We start from the raw sequence: 15,974 nt of genomic DNA, 5'->3' as shown, positions 1-15,974 counted from the left end.
AATTCTGAAGTGATCTTCAATTACTGCACTTTCAGCCCGATGAAACTGAAGAGCTAGAAATTATCTGGTGAAAGAAAAATGGCAGGAAACCTTGACGACCTTACATCGCTACAGAAACACACACATGCACGCACACATACACACCGATACACACACAGAAAGAAGCGCACATACAAACTCACGGAGCAGCAGAAAAGCCAATGAATGTGCCAACATACTAAGGGAGGTACTGGAAACAAATCCTATCTGTTAGGTCAGGAGCATAGCAGAGACAACCCTCTCAACACTCTCAGCACAATCCTGACCTTGCAGCTGCACTTTGTAGACCTGCAAATTGATTTGAAGAACAAAAGCATAAAGCATGACAAAAATAGAGAGAAGGAGATACTATGACAAATCAAAAAATAAATCAAAATAAATCACAGGATCAAAACTTAACACTGAGCCGATACAGCTTGGTCTGGAAAAAAATAAAGATCCACAGAGAAACTTACAGACAAAATCATTTTAAAAACCCTGTTTATATATATTATATATATATATATATATATATATATATATATATATATATATATATATATACACATATATTTATATATTTCAATACAATTATTCAGCTCCGATATACGGTACACTGTATATATACACTATTGGGATCTTAAATAGAAATAAATCCTAGTTTGCAGAGATAAATGACACTATTCTCTGTAGTTTAGAGAGGTTTAGAGACTGAGAGAGAGAAAGAAAGGACTGACTGACAAGATCTATACTGTTGCTACTAGAGGCCTCAGAGTTGTTAATAAGACAGGGGCACTAGATGGAAAAACAAATAGAAATGGATGGGACTCAAGGGAGGTGGGATGTGGTGGAGGAGATCAGCTGGAAATTGGGAGTTTACTGGGTCCAGGTCCCTGAAAACCAGACTGTACTCGGGGGGTGGGGGTTGGAAGGGGTTGGACCAGCCGGTCAGATGTCAGTTTGAATAGAAGGAGGATGTGAATCCGCTGGTGTCTGGGTATTCTGGTCTGAAAGAGACAGACAAACGTAAGAGTATAAACAAGAGGCGCAATCTGATGTTTTGGCATTTGGTTCACCATTTTTTACTTACTATCAATATTTTTTGGCATGCTTCACTAAAATCAAATCAGATTTAGAGCCTGTCCCACACTGAACTTTTGAGGCGGATGCTGATCTTTAGGAGTTTTTAAAATCACATTTTAACTTACATGTTCTATCAGCTTTTAAAGCTGCACTGATTAATATTTTCACATTAAGAATAGATCAAATGTCTACTTGTAATGCGAATAGGGGTCCCTCATGGTGACAAACCCACAGATAATTATTGCCCCACTCATATCCCCCTCACACTGCAGATCCCTTCAGGAAAGCTACGGAGCTTGGCTTTGGCATCTTTCAGTTCGTTGTTTTGGTTTTTAGGCCCGCAACTTTAATGTTGTGATTCACTCTCACCGTTCTCATTGGCTTTGTTTCCAGCAGCAGTAGCGGACAGCTCAAACAAGAAGCTCTGATAAACCCTTACCTGTCCCCACGCCAAAATGGCTGACAGAAAAAGCTAGTGATTAGCGAATGAACATAGTGGAGAATTTGGCAGCTAAAGACAAACTATGTTATGGCTACATCGTTTCTAAATCAGCATAGGCATGTTTGTGCCATTTTAATCATTAAACTAAGTGAAATAAAATGCCAACATTCTCTGGTTCTTCTTCTTCCAGCTTCTCAAATGTGAAGATTTCCTGCTTTTCCGTGTTTTATATCTTTTCAGACAGCTGCTTGAAATAAACTAACACTTAACGACTCTGGGCACCTGCCATGAGCAATTTTTCACTTTTGTTTAAATTTTGTAAAAAAAAAACCCAATCAGTATTCATTTAAAGGAATGAGTCAGACAAATACAAAGGTACAAAGAAGTGTCACACAAAACATTTCAGCTTTAGTCCTCTAACCTGATGAGCAGCAGCATTCACGGTCCAACACAACCTCAGTCCTCTAGAGCCACCATCCCTTTCACTGGGTCCTTCACTCTCATCTGACACAAACAAGAAAGACAAATCATATACTGAATGATCATTCAAATTCTTATCCAAACATAAGAGTGCACATGTCCACAGGATATTGACTTACTTGGTTTTACTAATTTATTTATTAGTTTGGGAATAAAATACTTCAAAAGAAGTCTTCAGGAATCTGTCTGGCTCCACAGTTGTTTTGCTTACCTCATCTAGCTCCCTGCGTGTCTCCTCCTCCATACGACGAATGTCTTCCATGTTCAAGTCAATCCACTTGTCGATCCAGCAGAACAGCTGACGGTGGAAATTAGTGAACAAACGCTTCTCTTGCTGTGAAACAACAAAGCAGGATAAAGAGAGAAAGTCATAATGAAGTTTGAAGAAAGGAAGCTGATTTTATTGAGTGCAAATGCCAAAATAAAGCCTTTTGATGATCACAGATGTTTCATTCTATCCTGCATTACCCTGTTTATCCACTAGAGGAATTATACCTGTTACCGTGTTAATCTACTAGAGGCTGGTGCAGCCTATATGTACAGCTGTATAGTGAGTAGTACTTTTCCACCGTTATCTCATGCTAACAAGATGTCAGACACTGTATACACTGTATATATGCATGCACATAATATGAGACTAGACACCAGTCCTTAACATTCACACACACAACTGAAGGAGGGGACAGTCCTCCTGCACAACCAACATCATGTTAAACAGTTTGTTGTCAAAAATCCCTCCTCAGTAACTAGCCTTGAAATGTGGCTACCTGAATGTCATAGTGATCGTAAAGTGACAAACTTGTATATACACCACACACCTTTTGAATGAAGTTCTCCACTTTATTTTGCAGGCCCCACCACTTGAATTTGACAGTGACCAGTTTGTAGGCACACATGTGTGGGCAGTCTTTTTTGTTAGGAAGTTCCTTCTGCAAGTGCACAAATATACACACAGATTTCAGGGCCGTAGCCACGATTTTAAAAATACTGAGGTCTAGAGTCCCCCTGCCCCCAAACAACAACAAAAAGTTTCTAAAACCTTTGAATTATTGTTGTTGTCCTTAAGTGTATTTCTCCCACATGACAGCTTTAATGGTCTTCTCCACACTACCAGCAAATACATTTACAAAGAAATACTGAAATCTTTTCTATTTCTCTCTATTTATTTATCTACTTATTTAATTGTTTGTTGGCCTAAAATTTAAATATAGTGACTAATTGTTAAGTGGTTGTAGTTTTCTTTGAGGATCTGTTACTTAGGATGTCACTAAAACCCACAAATTCCCAGAAAAACATGACCTCAGGGTCCTCAAAAGTAGGTTCTGGTTACAATATGATGAAATGTTTGTCCTGTACTAAGTTTTTCAACACTGTTGCTAAACAGTAGCTAAAGTATCAAGTGCAAGTAATGTTTTTGATTTTGCACATCAGTGATTAACCGTGGTCTGGTTGGTCTTTGTTTATCATGTATTTTAGTGGCTTCAGATGTGTTTCATCCAAGTGAGACATTTACAACAAGACGCTGTACCTTCCAGTCTGGTCCTAGAGGGCCTCGTCCTGTTTTCACTGACTTGTACCTGCAAGGATCCTCCTCTGGCTTGTAGTCCTGGAGAGAGATAAGAAAAACCCGAATGAACATGGCGAGGTGAGGTGACAAAAGAAGTAAGAGATCTAGTTGCTGTGATCGATCAACTCATTATGGCTCTTCACCTTCGGCTCCACTTGGCTTCTGTCCGCAATATCAATATAGACTACATCCACCTTCTTCCAGGTTTCTGCATCCAAACCGTGTACCTAAAACAGAACCACAGAGAACAGCTAGATTCAGGCACAAGTCTCTGCAGGTGGCCCACATACAACAGAGACCAGAACACAAGGCTCAGGGTAAAAAATGTGTGAAAAGTTTATTAATTAAATTAAACATGGGCGATACATTACTCTGACACTTTTTGCAGTTTGCATGCTCACAGTTTATTTCTTTGCCACATGCATTGTTTAAAGCCCAAAAGCAACAATGATGCTCATAAAAAAGTCCTCATGCTGCTCAAACACATACATACACTTGCTCAGCTCATTAGTCTGTATTAATTACATTTTCGAGGTGTCCCGTGTCAGGTTTGTGCCATGTCTCAATCTTGATCAGGAAGTTATCTTTCATATACTCGTTCTGCAGAGAAAAGACAAATAACTCTCAGTGAAGAGGGAACAGTGGGTCTACAGCGTAATATGTAAGCAAATGGAAAACCATACAATACAATTTATTCTCTCTCCTCCCTCTCTCTCTCTCTCTCAATTCAATTCAATTCAAATTAGCTTTATTGGCATGAATGTGTAACAACAACATTGCCAAAGTATCATACATACAACATCTCTCTCTCTCTCTCTCTCTTTCTCACACACACACACACACACACACACACACACACACACACACACACAAACATGCAGCGTAATGGTGTCTGACTATTCCCCCTGCTTCTGTGTCACTGAAATAGATCACATTTCTATCTCAGCTTTCAGGTTAATTTGCTCCCTCCATGGGCTTCAATGTGTCCGTTGTGTCTACACACATGAAATTTGTAAGCATTAAAGGACATACTTACAGTGATAACTGCAGGGCCAGATGAAAGAAAGTGCAGGAGCAAACAGAGAGAAAGAAAAAATAAGGCAGTTGAAGAAATGTAATAGCATTTACAGTATTGGACAATGTACAGAGGTCAAGGAGAATTGCTCGACAAGATTAGTCACTGAGTATTGTCTTTGTAGGTTCAGGTTGTGCCTTTGACTTGACTGCATGTTTGTATGACAGATGGCTGTTAGGCAGCAGGTGGACTGTGTGTGTGTGATCTCAGCCCGAGAGGCTTGAGTGATTGCATGGCTCTTCTCACTGGTCATACAGTTAATTATTCAAAGACTCCTTCAAGGTGACAGAGAAACAGATAAAGAGAGAGAGCGAGAGAGAGGTACCAAAAGAATGATAATATCTTTGACTTGAGTATTCACACTTTTTTAGGTGCAGACAGTTGTCAAAGTCTTGGGTAGTTGGTTTGGTTCAGAAATATCTCTAACTGCTGTTTTATGTCTATTAGGGGACGGATATGAAACACCAAATATATCAAAATGTGCATTTTTTAAGTTATATTGGTGGGTATTTTTGCAGCCTCCAGAGTTATTTTGAGGCAGTGGAAAATAGCTGACGCTCCAGGTTTGAAGAACTGGTAAAGACGGCATCCTATGAGTCACTGCTCAGTAGATTAAAAGGTAGTTTGGAAGATGGGCCTTCCTCCTGGGACCTTTTAGACCTTTATATAGATCGATAGAGGGCCTGTTTAGATTTTAAGCATAGCCAAAAAATATCCCGGCTGTGATGTTCTCACTTCACGAATCTCTCACTTCTGAATGTGCTACTTATTTTTATTAATTTACTTACAATTTATCTTTTATTTCTGACACCATGTCTTATAATAGTGCCCTGTCCTGTATCCTTGAAATGATGTGAAGGTTATCTTGCTTCCATGTACCAACCCTTTCTTTCAAAAACAATAAAAACTTAAATTCCAATAATGTCGACAACAATTGCTACTTTTAGTGTACCGCTAAAGTTCATTGAGTCATGTATTACAAAAAAAGTCTAGAGTTTTATTTTGAACAGGTCCCATACTATGAAAAATTTTAAAAATACATGTATGCAGATGTAAGTCACTAATAATCTGTGTGTGTGTGTGTGTGTGTGCTACCTGTGCGACAGTATGGGTATGCGTTCCAGGCCTTCTCGTGGATGTTGAGAGCTGAAGCTGGAGCCAACATTCTGACAAATGACGGCACTTTACTGCAGGACAGAGGAGTGAAGACAGAACAAACCAGGGTAATTGCAATAGTATTTTAATTATTTTATTTGTACAGATTAGGTACATGGGTACAAAGCATATAGTACAGTACATATTTTATGTTATAGTATCCTGCCCACATTCTTGCCATAACCTTACCACACCAAACCTTTACCTGATCCCAATGCTCTCTAATGTTTATCTAAACATAATTTTAATAGATAAAGATTTATTTTAAGACTTTTTACCTAAAAGTAACCATCTCAAGTTCTCTTAATACCTAAATATAACCACTCATATGCTGTCTGGTTTGACCAGTAACATTGCTTCTTGCCACGATTGCGGTTTGATCCAACATTTTAGTGGACAGTGGTCGTCCAATTTAGACATCAGTGTCAGAAGAACCCCTTAAATAAGGGAATAGTTGACACTTTGGGAAATGTGCTTATTTGCTTTCATGCCACAGATAAGAAGATCAATACCATTCTCTTGTATTTATGCTAACAACAACACTAGAGCCAGCGGGTCATTAGCTTACCTTAGTATAGCTTAGCGTAAAAACCGGAAGCAGGGGGAAATGGTTAGAACGCTAAACTGATGGGGAACATGGTCAACATTATACCTGCTTACCATCAACATGTTAGCATTATCATAGTGTCTATGTTAGTATTTAGCTCAAAGCTAAGAGTGGTATCAACCTTATCATCTAACTATTAGTAAGTGAGCAAAGAAGTGTAGGCTATATACCAAAATGTCAAACTATTTCATAAAAAGTAGTGGTTGTTTCAGCTTACTAGACTGCATGGAGTGGACAAGGAAGAAGACTTTAAAGTGATGGGATAATAAGCCGAAGCAGAAAAAATATATGAATGGATAGGAGCCAAGAGATATGGCCTCGAGGAAGGAATAAATGAAGGAGTCCTCCTGAGTGAAATTTCTGGACAACTGCTTACCTCTGCAAATGGTAGATTTTGTGTGTGTACTGTCCCTTCTCTCCATCTTTCTCATAGGGCTCATTTTTTAGCACCTCCACTCCTTCTCCTCCACCAGTCTCATTTTTACTGGCCTCAGCCACAGAGTACAGCTGTCCGACCTGGTACTGAAAAAGAGAGACAAAAACTGGTTGGACTGAGGTAGAAAGCGTGTTTAAGGTGTAAAAGAAATAAGGAGCTGTTTCCCCTCAAGGCTCCCTTGATTAACGCATGTAGGAGTCAACATTTATTATCCTGTAGATGATGCTTTCACAGTAACATACAGATATCCTTTGCTTTTTTTCATGTTTATTTCATCAGCTCATCCATTGATGGATTCCTTTTTCTTCTGATCCCTATTCTGATCACTACCTTCTCCTTTCCTCGCCCTTGAATCCTCATAATCTCTCCCATACACTCTTGCTTGTCTTCCTCTTCCACAAACTGTACACTTTCTCCTTCTTTCATCCCTCTCTTTCCCTCATTCCCGATCTTCCTGATCCTGAGTGTGCATGTGAGTGTTTAAACACAGGACAATGGCCGCTTTCATTTCCTAATCACCTCTAATCCACCATGTAACCTCTGCACAAACTGGACAAGAGCGCAGACGCACTTAGAACATCACAAAGATGTAAGAAGTCAATGTAGTCAGAGTGATTCTATTCACAGCAGTTATCACAGTTATTCTTTCTATTTCATTGTTGATGTAAAACACCATTCTGTAAAATCATACCATGAGAATGTTATAGTTTACATGTTTACACACATATAACAAAGCAACAATGCCCCCTGTGGTCAGCTTGCACACTTCATTGTAACAAAGAAAACAATGTAGAAACCAGAGTGGATTTCACATAGAAAAGTTTGAATTAGTCAAAAAACATATTAGTCATGTTGAAGAAATACAAGTAGTGTGCTTAGCCTGTCACAACTAAGTTGGACAGAACTAGGATTGGGCATCGTTTTAATTTACGATACCAGTACCAAAACCAGTACGCTTAAAGTGATAGCGATACCAAGAGTACTTCATTCGATACCTTGTACAAAATGCCACCTGCTGAAGCCATAGTGGTTGATTGGTAGCCTATTATTATTTTTATTATTATTATGGAGAAACAATGTGATATATTTTACTTTCTTCTTGTTTCAAATAACTGTTATATAATAAAAGTTTTGGGAAATTGTATCAGATCACTCCTCACGGGTAGTATTATAGGGCGAAAGACTACAGCTTGCGAGTTTTTTTATATTTGAACGAGAGAGAAGGAGTGAAAGAGTTTAGTGAGCAAATGAGTTGTGGGAAATAAATTTAAGGTAATATTTTGATACGTGTGTTGAAAGTAAACAATGGAAAATAATTTTGTTAACTTTCGATCAATAAACTGAATTGAAAGATCTCCATGAGTGCTTTTTCCTTTATTGGTGAGTTGCAAACCTCCAAAAACGACAGTCACGAGTATAAAACGAGTAAGGAGTCAAGTCACTTAACTACACTAAAGACTCACAAATGGAGGAAAAGAGAGGCTGCATGTCCAGCCGATCACACCAACTACACCTGAAGCAGCTGCAGCTGCAGGCTCCTGAGTAAAATCAGCTGATCACTGCTGCGAGACAAAAGCGTTTAAATGATGCGATGGAACGCAGCAATCGATCAGTGAAAAGTGAAATGAATAGCAAATAAAAATGTACAGAGAACTGTTAAATGATACCAGAAGATTAAACCAACGGAAAGCCAAGCTTGTGGTGATAAACTTGCAACAGTGACGAACATGTCAGAGACGAGACTAGACAAGATTTAACCTTGCTTTACTTTCAAGCAGTGTTTTGGATAAATGAAACATGGAAACATAAATGATTAGCACAGCATAACAGAACATAAGACAACATAAAAAGCCAATAAATACGGAAAGGTAAAAAAGAACATATGCTCTAAAAAATCTACCTATTAATTGATTCTGGTACGGAAACCCTGAGAGAAAAGTAAGAAAAATGATTCTGGTGATGTAAGAAAACAGGTGAGAAAAAAGATTTGGCCTAGGATAATTTTTTTCAGCTAAGGTATACAGCATATACTGTATGTTAGCATGCTATGCACCTTGTGTTTAGATTGCACCTGGAAGAAAACACGAATGCTTTTAGTCTACTAGACAATGGGGTTGTGGTGCTTCTGGCTGAAAAGAGTATTACAATAACAACGACACATTTTATTTTTACCTGCCAAAACAATTTTTAAAAAGATTATTCTTTCAAAAACGTTTTTTTTCACCTGTTCTTAAAGCCAGAATCCGTTACATTCAAGCCCTCGCCAAACAAGCTCACACAATGCTGATTATGCCTATCACCCGTGTTTTATGCCAACTAGAAACGATTGGTTGAAAGCTGAAGGGGGGAGCAACTGTAGTGAGATCAGCAACTCAGTATGGCAGAGCATATATGTCATATGCACGTGTCAACAGTGTTGTGCAATTACTCTCACTATCAGAAGGGTTAGGGGACGAACATTCCCTACTGCAGTCATTAACAATGAAATCACCTAAATAGACAATGAAACACTCACATCAGCTCCTACATGTACATGTAGTACTGTATATGTCAGCTGGTTGTAAATGTAGCTTTTAGCAGTTTTAACTTTTCTGCAATTACTGCAGCCAAAAGATTGTGCAACACTTTTTGTTGCACATATTTTAATGGTATGACATTGTTACGTTGATTTTCCTCTATCAAGAACATCAGGTTTTCTCCTTTATCAATTAATTTGACTGTCCAGAGGAAATTTCAAAGCTCTAGGAACATTTTCCCTGACCAATTACATGCTTTAGGCAAGCCAAGAATTGCTAAAACTTGGGGAGTACTTCCAGATAACTCATTAAGGCCATAGCTATGAAATTAACAAGGATAGTGAATTGAGGCCAAATCCTAGATATAATGTATTTACAGTGGGACTAGGACTTTCACATATAAATGATTGTCATTACATTCAAGACCTCGCCAAATGAGTTCACACAATGTTGATTAAGCCTATCCTCGCCAGGTAAATATCTCTTTATTCACCGTATACCAGAGTTTTTAAACAGAACAATACAAAACATGTGTCTGTGGCAACATTCTCGTGCTAGTGCACCAGTAGTGATACGTTTTAAGTAAAATGACCTTCACATAATGTGAACACTAAGATGTTTTGGAGAGGAGAAGTAAATGTGACCATGGTGGATTCAGTTACTTACACACCTGAGCAACAGAGAGAACGTCAAATGTAAACTGGAGACTGTTCCCTCAAATCAGCAGCTCATACTGCAACTGCCGACTAAATAAATGGGATGCAGGAACAGCAAAGCCTCCTGGGTGTTGGACAAATGTAATTCAACCTTGCCTTGTGGCGGGAGGCCATGTCAAGTTATACCAGAACTTCCTTCTTTACAAAAATAAAACACTAAATAAACTTCAGGTCAAAATCAGCCCTTGGCAGGAAGTTAACAGACAGGAAATTCAATTCAGTAAATTCTTCAGCAGGAACAACAGCAGGGACAGTCTCGTCCCCCCCCAACAAGACCTTTGTTCACAGAAATTAATCCATAGTTGTCCCTAGTGAAAATACAACTTTTATGTTTATTTTGTTGTAGATCTAAAGCCTCAATAAGCCAGAGGAAAAACAATGACAAGAAATCAGCGGGGTGTATTGCTCCGTCCAATGCCTTGTGGCTTTGAGTTGGCTTCCCGACTTCCTATGACTGGCGTGGCATTGATGGGGCACAATGTATTAGGTTCACAAAACTGTTTTCATGAATTGCTTTTTGGCTTTCTTTGTTAATGCAAGCCATTGCCGAGACGTTGGTGGAAAAAAGACTCCATGTTACAGATTTAAAAATTTTTACATGTGACAAATACACAAGACTATAAAGAGGATATGTCCTGCTAATCTCAGCTGCAAACATTTTCTCTTTGAGGACTCACTCGTGCTTTACACTCATACTTGCAACAGTTTATTGTGTTTAAGAGCAGATTAGGTGCTTGGTTGGGTGGGTGAGTGAGTGGGGTACAGAAGGAGTAATAAATGTAGTTTCAGGTGATTCATTTACAATGCAGCTCTGGATAGAAGAGCAAACTGCAATGGGAATGAGACAGCAGGGGACAGAGGGACACAGAGATAAAAGAGGACGATGACAGTGAAAGACTGTGCTGACTGTGTTGATTCAATGGTCTATCTGATTGGACCCCTCTTTAAAATGATGGATGCTCACCAGAGCTGTAAAATATCAAGATACAAAGAATTCTTCTCACAAGTTGATCACTGCTGCATATTTTCTATGCACAGGTTGCATAAGTGATATATCACTTTTATAAAAAAAATACAAAAAGTATTATGTATGTGTAGCACAAACAAGTCCAAAGGCCATCCAAAAAAACCCAGCTTTAGTTATGGCAGGCACTTGTTCTTCACTTCTCCAAATACAGTGAACCAAAGAATCAGATAACAAAAGCTGAGCCTTGAGCCAATTTAGGTAACACACACAATGAAATATACTGAAATGAAACTTACCTCTTCGACAGAGATTGGAAGAATCACTCGACTGGAAAAGAAAGGAAAAGGAAAAGTTACTCAAAAATCATCAAGTAACAATCAAACAATCAAAACCTTGCTCTTCCTGAACTCTGCTTGTTGTATTAGTTTGTGTGTTTGTTTGTAAATCTAAATGTTGCTGACGTTGGTTGGCTTAACGTACAGCTTAAACTCAGAATGTCTGTTTTCCCTGTGAACAACCCTGTTGTGCGCTTGTTGTTTTAGTCTGTAATAAATCACAGGGATTGTACGATAACGTTAATCATGCTTTCATTTTGTAAAGATGACCCTTATCTGTGAACTGGATTTGCCTGGAGAAATCCTGTAAGTGACACACTGACAACATGAACTGACATCTTTAAGCGTTCAGCTCGATAAAGATCTGGACACCAGTGATCTGGCAAACATGCGTCTTTTCTATAATGCTGTCTCAGAGGACTCTTCAGCTGAGCTTGAGTAAGCCAACAGGCATTTGTAATGAGGAACTCCAGATGAGTGACAAATTTAAGGATAACCCATCATGGTATGGAGTCTCTATTGGAGGGATGAACACCATTCCTCCACAAGTATCTCCTCATCTATATATATACAACTTTTATTTAATCAGCTAATCTCATTGAGATCAAGATCTTGAGTACAGCAGGTAGAAAAAAAACACACATAACCGGACATAACAAAAGAACATAGTATCTGAGACAGTCACACACATCACTAAATATATTTGAAGATTAAAGTTTATATTATATAATTTGATGTTATGGAGATGGCGGTGGACATCATCGTCTTACATGTTGGTCCAAAATCTTCCATAGGTGTGAAAACAGGGTTGAGATCTAGTGACTATAAGGGCTGTAGAATTTTATTTGCGCCATTTTCAAACTCACCAAACCGTTCAGTGAGCCCTCAATACGTTCTATACTTTTGTTTTATAGTTGCAAAACAATGCTTGAACTTTCTGTGGGTCAGATGAACATTGACACCTCCTAGTGGACAGAAAATAAACACACATGTGGCCAGCATTGCCTGTACTTGACCTAAAATAGTGTAAAGTAAGCTGGTGTGTGTAGGCCTACACAGTCTGTTTCTCTTGCATAAATAAAGCTTGACAGTAGGATTATTCATATAGCCATTGATGGTTCACGTGTTCCTGCTGTTAATGCCCTTTGCCACATTTTGTTTGTGTCAAACATTTTTCTGTTTCAACACCAGGCAATGGAGCTGGCTAACAAATAGACACACCGCCAATAAAGTGATGACATCCATGCCAGCGCTCTTTCAGAATGAGCCAGGAACAAATTTGTTCTTGTGCACAGTTTGACTGGGTGGCAGCAGGCCCGGTGAAACTAAAATAATGGTTAAACATAGTATGTTGCACTACATAAAACATGCAAATAGGAAAGACAAGTGAAAAGTGACTCAATAATCCATTATCAGTGTAGTGAACACTACGATGCATAAAGAAACAAACCCTACTGTTGTTTAATTCTCTTACATTTACATTGTAGCACAGCTGAGTGCATTACCTACAGCATTTCACTGAGAAATCTATTAGACACATTTACCATTGTGATCTCATGATCAGTGTTTCATGTTTTAGGTGACTGAACTCAACACACACACACACACACACACACAGTATTAACATGTGAAGAAAGACTCATTTTGTGCACACTATTTCTGAGCTCTTTCATATTACACAGATTAACACACTGCACCACCACCTCTCCTTTCTCTGACACTTTTGCATTTCCTACCACATACTGCACATGTACAGGGTGCAGCTCTGTTGATTGTTTTGTAACTGTGTGATGTATGCCTAAATTCAGATAATCCTGCATCCCACTCGCCGCTGAATGTAATCTGGGTCTGAGTCCCAGCCAGACATTGGATGGGAGACCAGATGCTGCATGGAAGGCAGAGACAGTAAAAAAACTGTATGTGATGTCAAATGAAAATATTAAAATAGGACTGAATTTTCAGTTTATCTTTTCAGTATATTATTTTCTTCCCTATGTTTCAAAGAGCAAAGAGGACTTAGGTTTTAGTTAAATAAGGACTAAAGTCACCTTAATGCTCTCTCTCTCTCTCTGCAAATCTCCTTGGTCTACAGGTCTTGACATGAAGATCAGGTGTCTCTCTGTTGCTTCAGAAAACAAACACCCTCTTCTCTCCTGCACTGTACATCTTTTCTGTCTTCTCATCTTATCCCCCTTTCAGTCTGTCTCTACTCTTTAACTGCTTCTATTCCATTGTCTTCATCACACTGTATATTGTGGCAGTGGCTCCTGTGTTGCTGTACACCTGCCAAAGCTAATGGAAGTGGAGAAACAGTGAACCAGGAGTGATGTAGGTCAGTGGTTCAGGTGAGCAGGACATAGTAAAGAAAAACTGTCTACAGCAGGACATGGATCACTTCACTGTCTCTTGACCCCCATGATGCTGTCTTGGTGAATGTGAGTGTAAGTGTGTGTGTGTGTGTGTGTGTGTGTGTGTGTGTGCATGTCCAAGCCTCTTCCTGTGCCAATGTGTTGACAGTGTGTATAAATGCATTCAGCATTTAATCGTGACCGATTTAATTAATTTCCAGGCAGACTGTTGAGACTCAGGCTCTCCCTAATCACTTCAGATCTTTAGCCATGCCATCACTCTCATCCTGAGCTTTTTCTGCTGGGCTATTAATTGATGAAATACATGTGTTGAGAAATCAAGACAGCCAGACTCTGGTCAATATCGTTGTTTTTTTTGATCAGGTAGTGTTAATTTTAGGCATACGCTACCGGTGGCTGAAAGTTGTTAACAGTTACAGTATTGCTCTGACCTTGCCTTAGAATGGCAATTTTTTTTTTACAGGTAGAGTCACAAGCTCCTTAATGCAAAATGAGTGTGGTGTACACTGACACCAGTTAAGAGCATGACAAGGAAGGAACCACCATCCATGTCTGAAGAGGACAAACTAATATCAGATTATTTTTAAAGCCAATTCATTTGCAATCAACTGGCCCTACCTTCATTCTAACCACCAGCTGATTCTGAGGCCTCAGTTATGCTTACAGCGCGCTGAGGCCTGCGAAAGCAACGTGTTAAAGTAACGTGTTAAAAAAATCCCCAAATCGCTCCCTTTGCACGCACGACCCTACTTTACATGCTATCCAGTCCCTTCGGCCCAGCTGTCACATCCTCTGAAATGTCTGACTGGTGCGTCAAAACCTCGCCATTTACCATATTTTGCCAAAGCTTTGCAACCACCACCCGTACCTGCCCACTCCCACCCCGTCTCCCCTCGAGCATTCCTCTCAGCACCTCGCTATCTCAGTTCCTCCAGAGGTAAATGCCGGAATGCTCCCATCAGTCGTTTCACCTTCACCGCGCATCAATAACATGGCCACAGTGCTTACAGGGATGGACGCTGGCACGGCGCGGCGTACACCAGCCATCTCTACCCTCAGCACCACCGCTCCTCTCGAGCAACCGTCCCTTCAGCACCACCAGAGCAAATGACATTTTATTATCCGCTACGGTGAAAGCCTCTCGATTTCACTTGAAGGCTTGTGATGCAAAATGTGAAGGGCACAGCCATGCCTACGCCGGGTGCTGATGCAACTACTGCCGCCGCTTTATTACCTCTCGGTTTATTTGGTGAATGCTTTTAGGGTGATGGAGTGTCGTGTGGTTGAAAAATAATGACGGTCAATGCGCGATGTCGACACCAGCCTGGCAGCACTCTTGTAATTCCACTCTCGGGCGACTGGCCACAATGTCAGCGCTGCGAAACCAGACGGATAAACGCGCACACAATAGCCTTCCCCTCTCTCTGCCACTGTCATACATACACACACAGCTACTTACAATTCTTTTATGAGCATTTTCGGCGGTGCAGTATATCCCAGAGGGAAGCAGCTCAGTACGGGTCCAGAAACAGGGTCGATCCCTCCCACCGACAGTCTCTTCTTTCGCCGCTTGCTTTTCTCCCACCTCTCCCCCTCTATGTCATTCTACCTCCACAGTCGCCTATTTTCTTCAAATTCACTTCCTGATCGGGGCCGCGGCGCGGCGTTGCTGTTGCGCGCAGAGCACCGAGGCCTGTGCAGAGCTGACCACACACAGAAAAGGATGGTCCACCAGGGGGTGGTTTGTGGTTGTGGTGGGTCCATGCAGCTAGACATAATAGGTGAATTGAGATACCCAGTTCTGTAAATGTACAATAAATATCTAAAAGCCTACTTTTCAAAATAAACATTGATAACGCAAGTGTCTACAAAATAACATTTTGCTGATTTTTGAACCGCTCATCCTGACTCTCTGTTAATAGATAGCCTACGAAAAACCCCAGACTTGGGAGCATAAATAAAATAAAGTTTAAGTTCAAAATATTGTTTAGGAATAGGGTCTATATTCCATCCATCCATCGTCAACCGCTTATCCTGCGTACAGGGTCCGGGAGGGTCTATACTCCAAATTTATTTAAGAAAAGGATCTCACTGAAACTAAAAGTAGGCTATCCTTGGCCAGGAGAGAAGGTAATAAAACATATAAAAACATAATTATAATGAATCACATAAAGTAGGAGAAGGATAATGAACTAATAGGCTAATACC

General features: G+C 39.8%; 1 protein-coding gene across 1 annotated transcript; it reads right to left on the bottom strand.

The window, feature by feature from the left end:
- Nucleotides 1-623: 623 nt before the first annotated feature.
- pitpnab (phosphatidylinositol transfer protein, alpha b) lies at nt 624-15,341 on the bottom strand. The gene is made up of 12 exons (XM_046040161.1): nt 15,226-15,341; nt 11,359-11,389; nt 6,804-6,949; nt 5,761-5,852; nt 4,627-4,634; nt 4,116-4,190; nt 3,734-3,817; nt 3,552-3,629; nt 2,842-2,952; nt 2,235-2,357; nt 1,965-2,047; nt 624-1,025 (listed from the first exon to the last, which is right to left on the bottom strand). The coding sequence occupies exons 1-11, from the start codon at nt 15,240-15,242 to the stop codon at nt 2,000-2,002; spliced, it is 813 nt and encodes a 270-aa protein (XP_045896117.1). The 5' UTR covers nt 15,243-15,341; the 3' UTR covers nt 624-1,025; nt 1,965-1,999.
- Between the last annotated feature and the right edge of the window lie 633 nt (nt 15,342-15,974).

Source organism: Micropterus dolomieu, linkage group LG23 (genome assembly GCF_021292245.1).
Source record: "Micropterus dolomieu isolate WLL.071019.BEF.003 ecotype Adirondacks linkage group LG23, ASM2129224v1, whole genome shotgun sequence".
Classification (NCBI taxonomy): domain Eukaryota; kingdom Metazoa; phylum Chordata; class Actinopteri; order Centrarchiformes; family Centrarchidae; genus Micropterus; species Micropterus dolomieu.
Note: the sequence above shows the minus strand (reverse complement) of the source record. Positions and strands in the feature narration are given on the sequence as shown.

Excerpts from the sequence above, each read along its gene's own strand:
- pitpnab (XM_046040161.1), bottom strand. Across the intron at positions 2,358-2,841 it reads TGGAGAACTTCATTCAAAAG|CAAGAGAAGCGTTTGTTCAC; the intron begins GTGTGTGGTGTA and ends GTTGTTTCACAG. Across the intron at positions 2,048-2,234 it reads CACGCAGGGAGCTAGATGAG|ATGAGAGTGAAGGACCCAGT; the intron begins GTAAGCAAAACA and ends TGTTTGTGTCAG.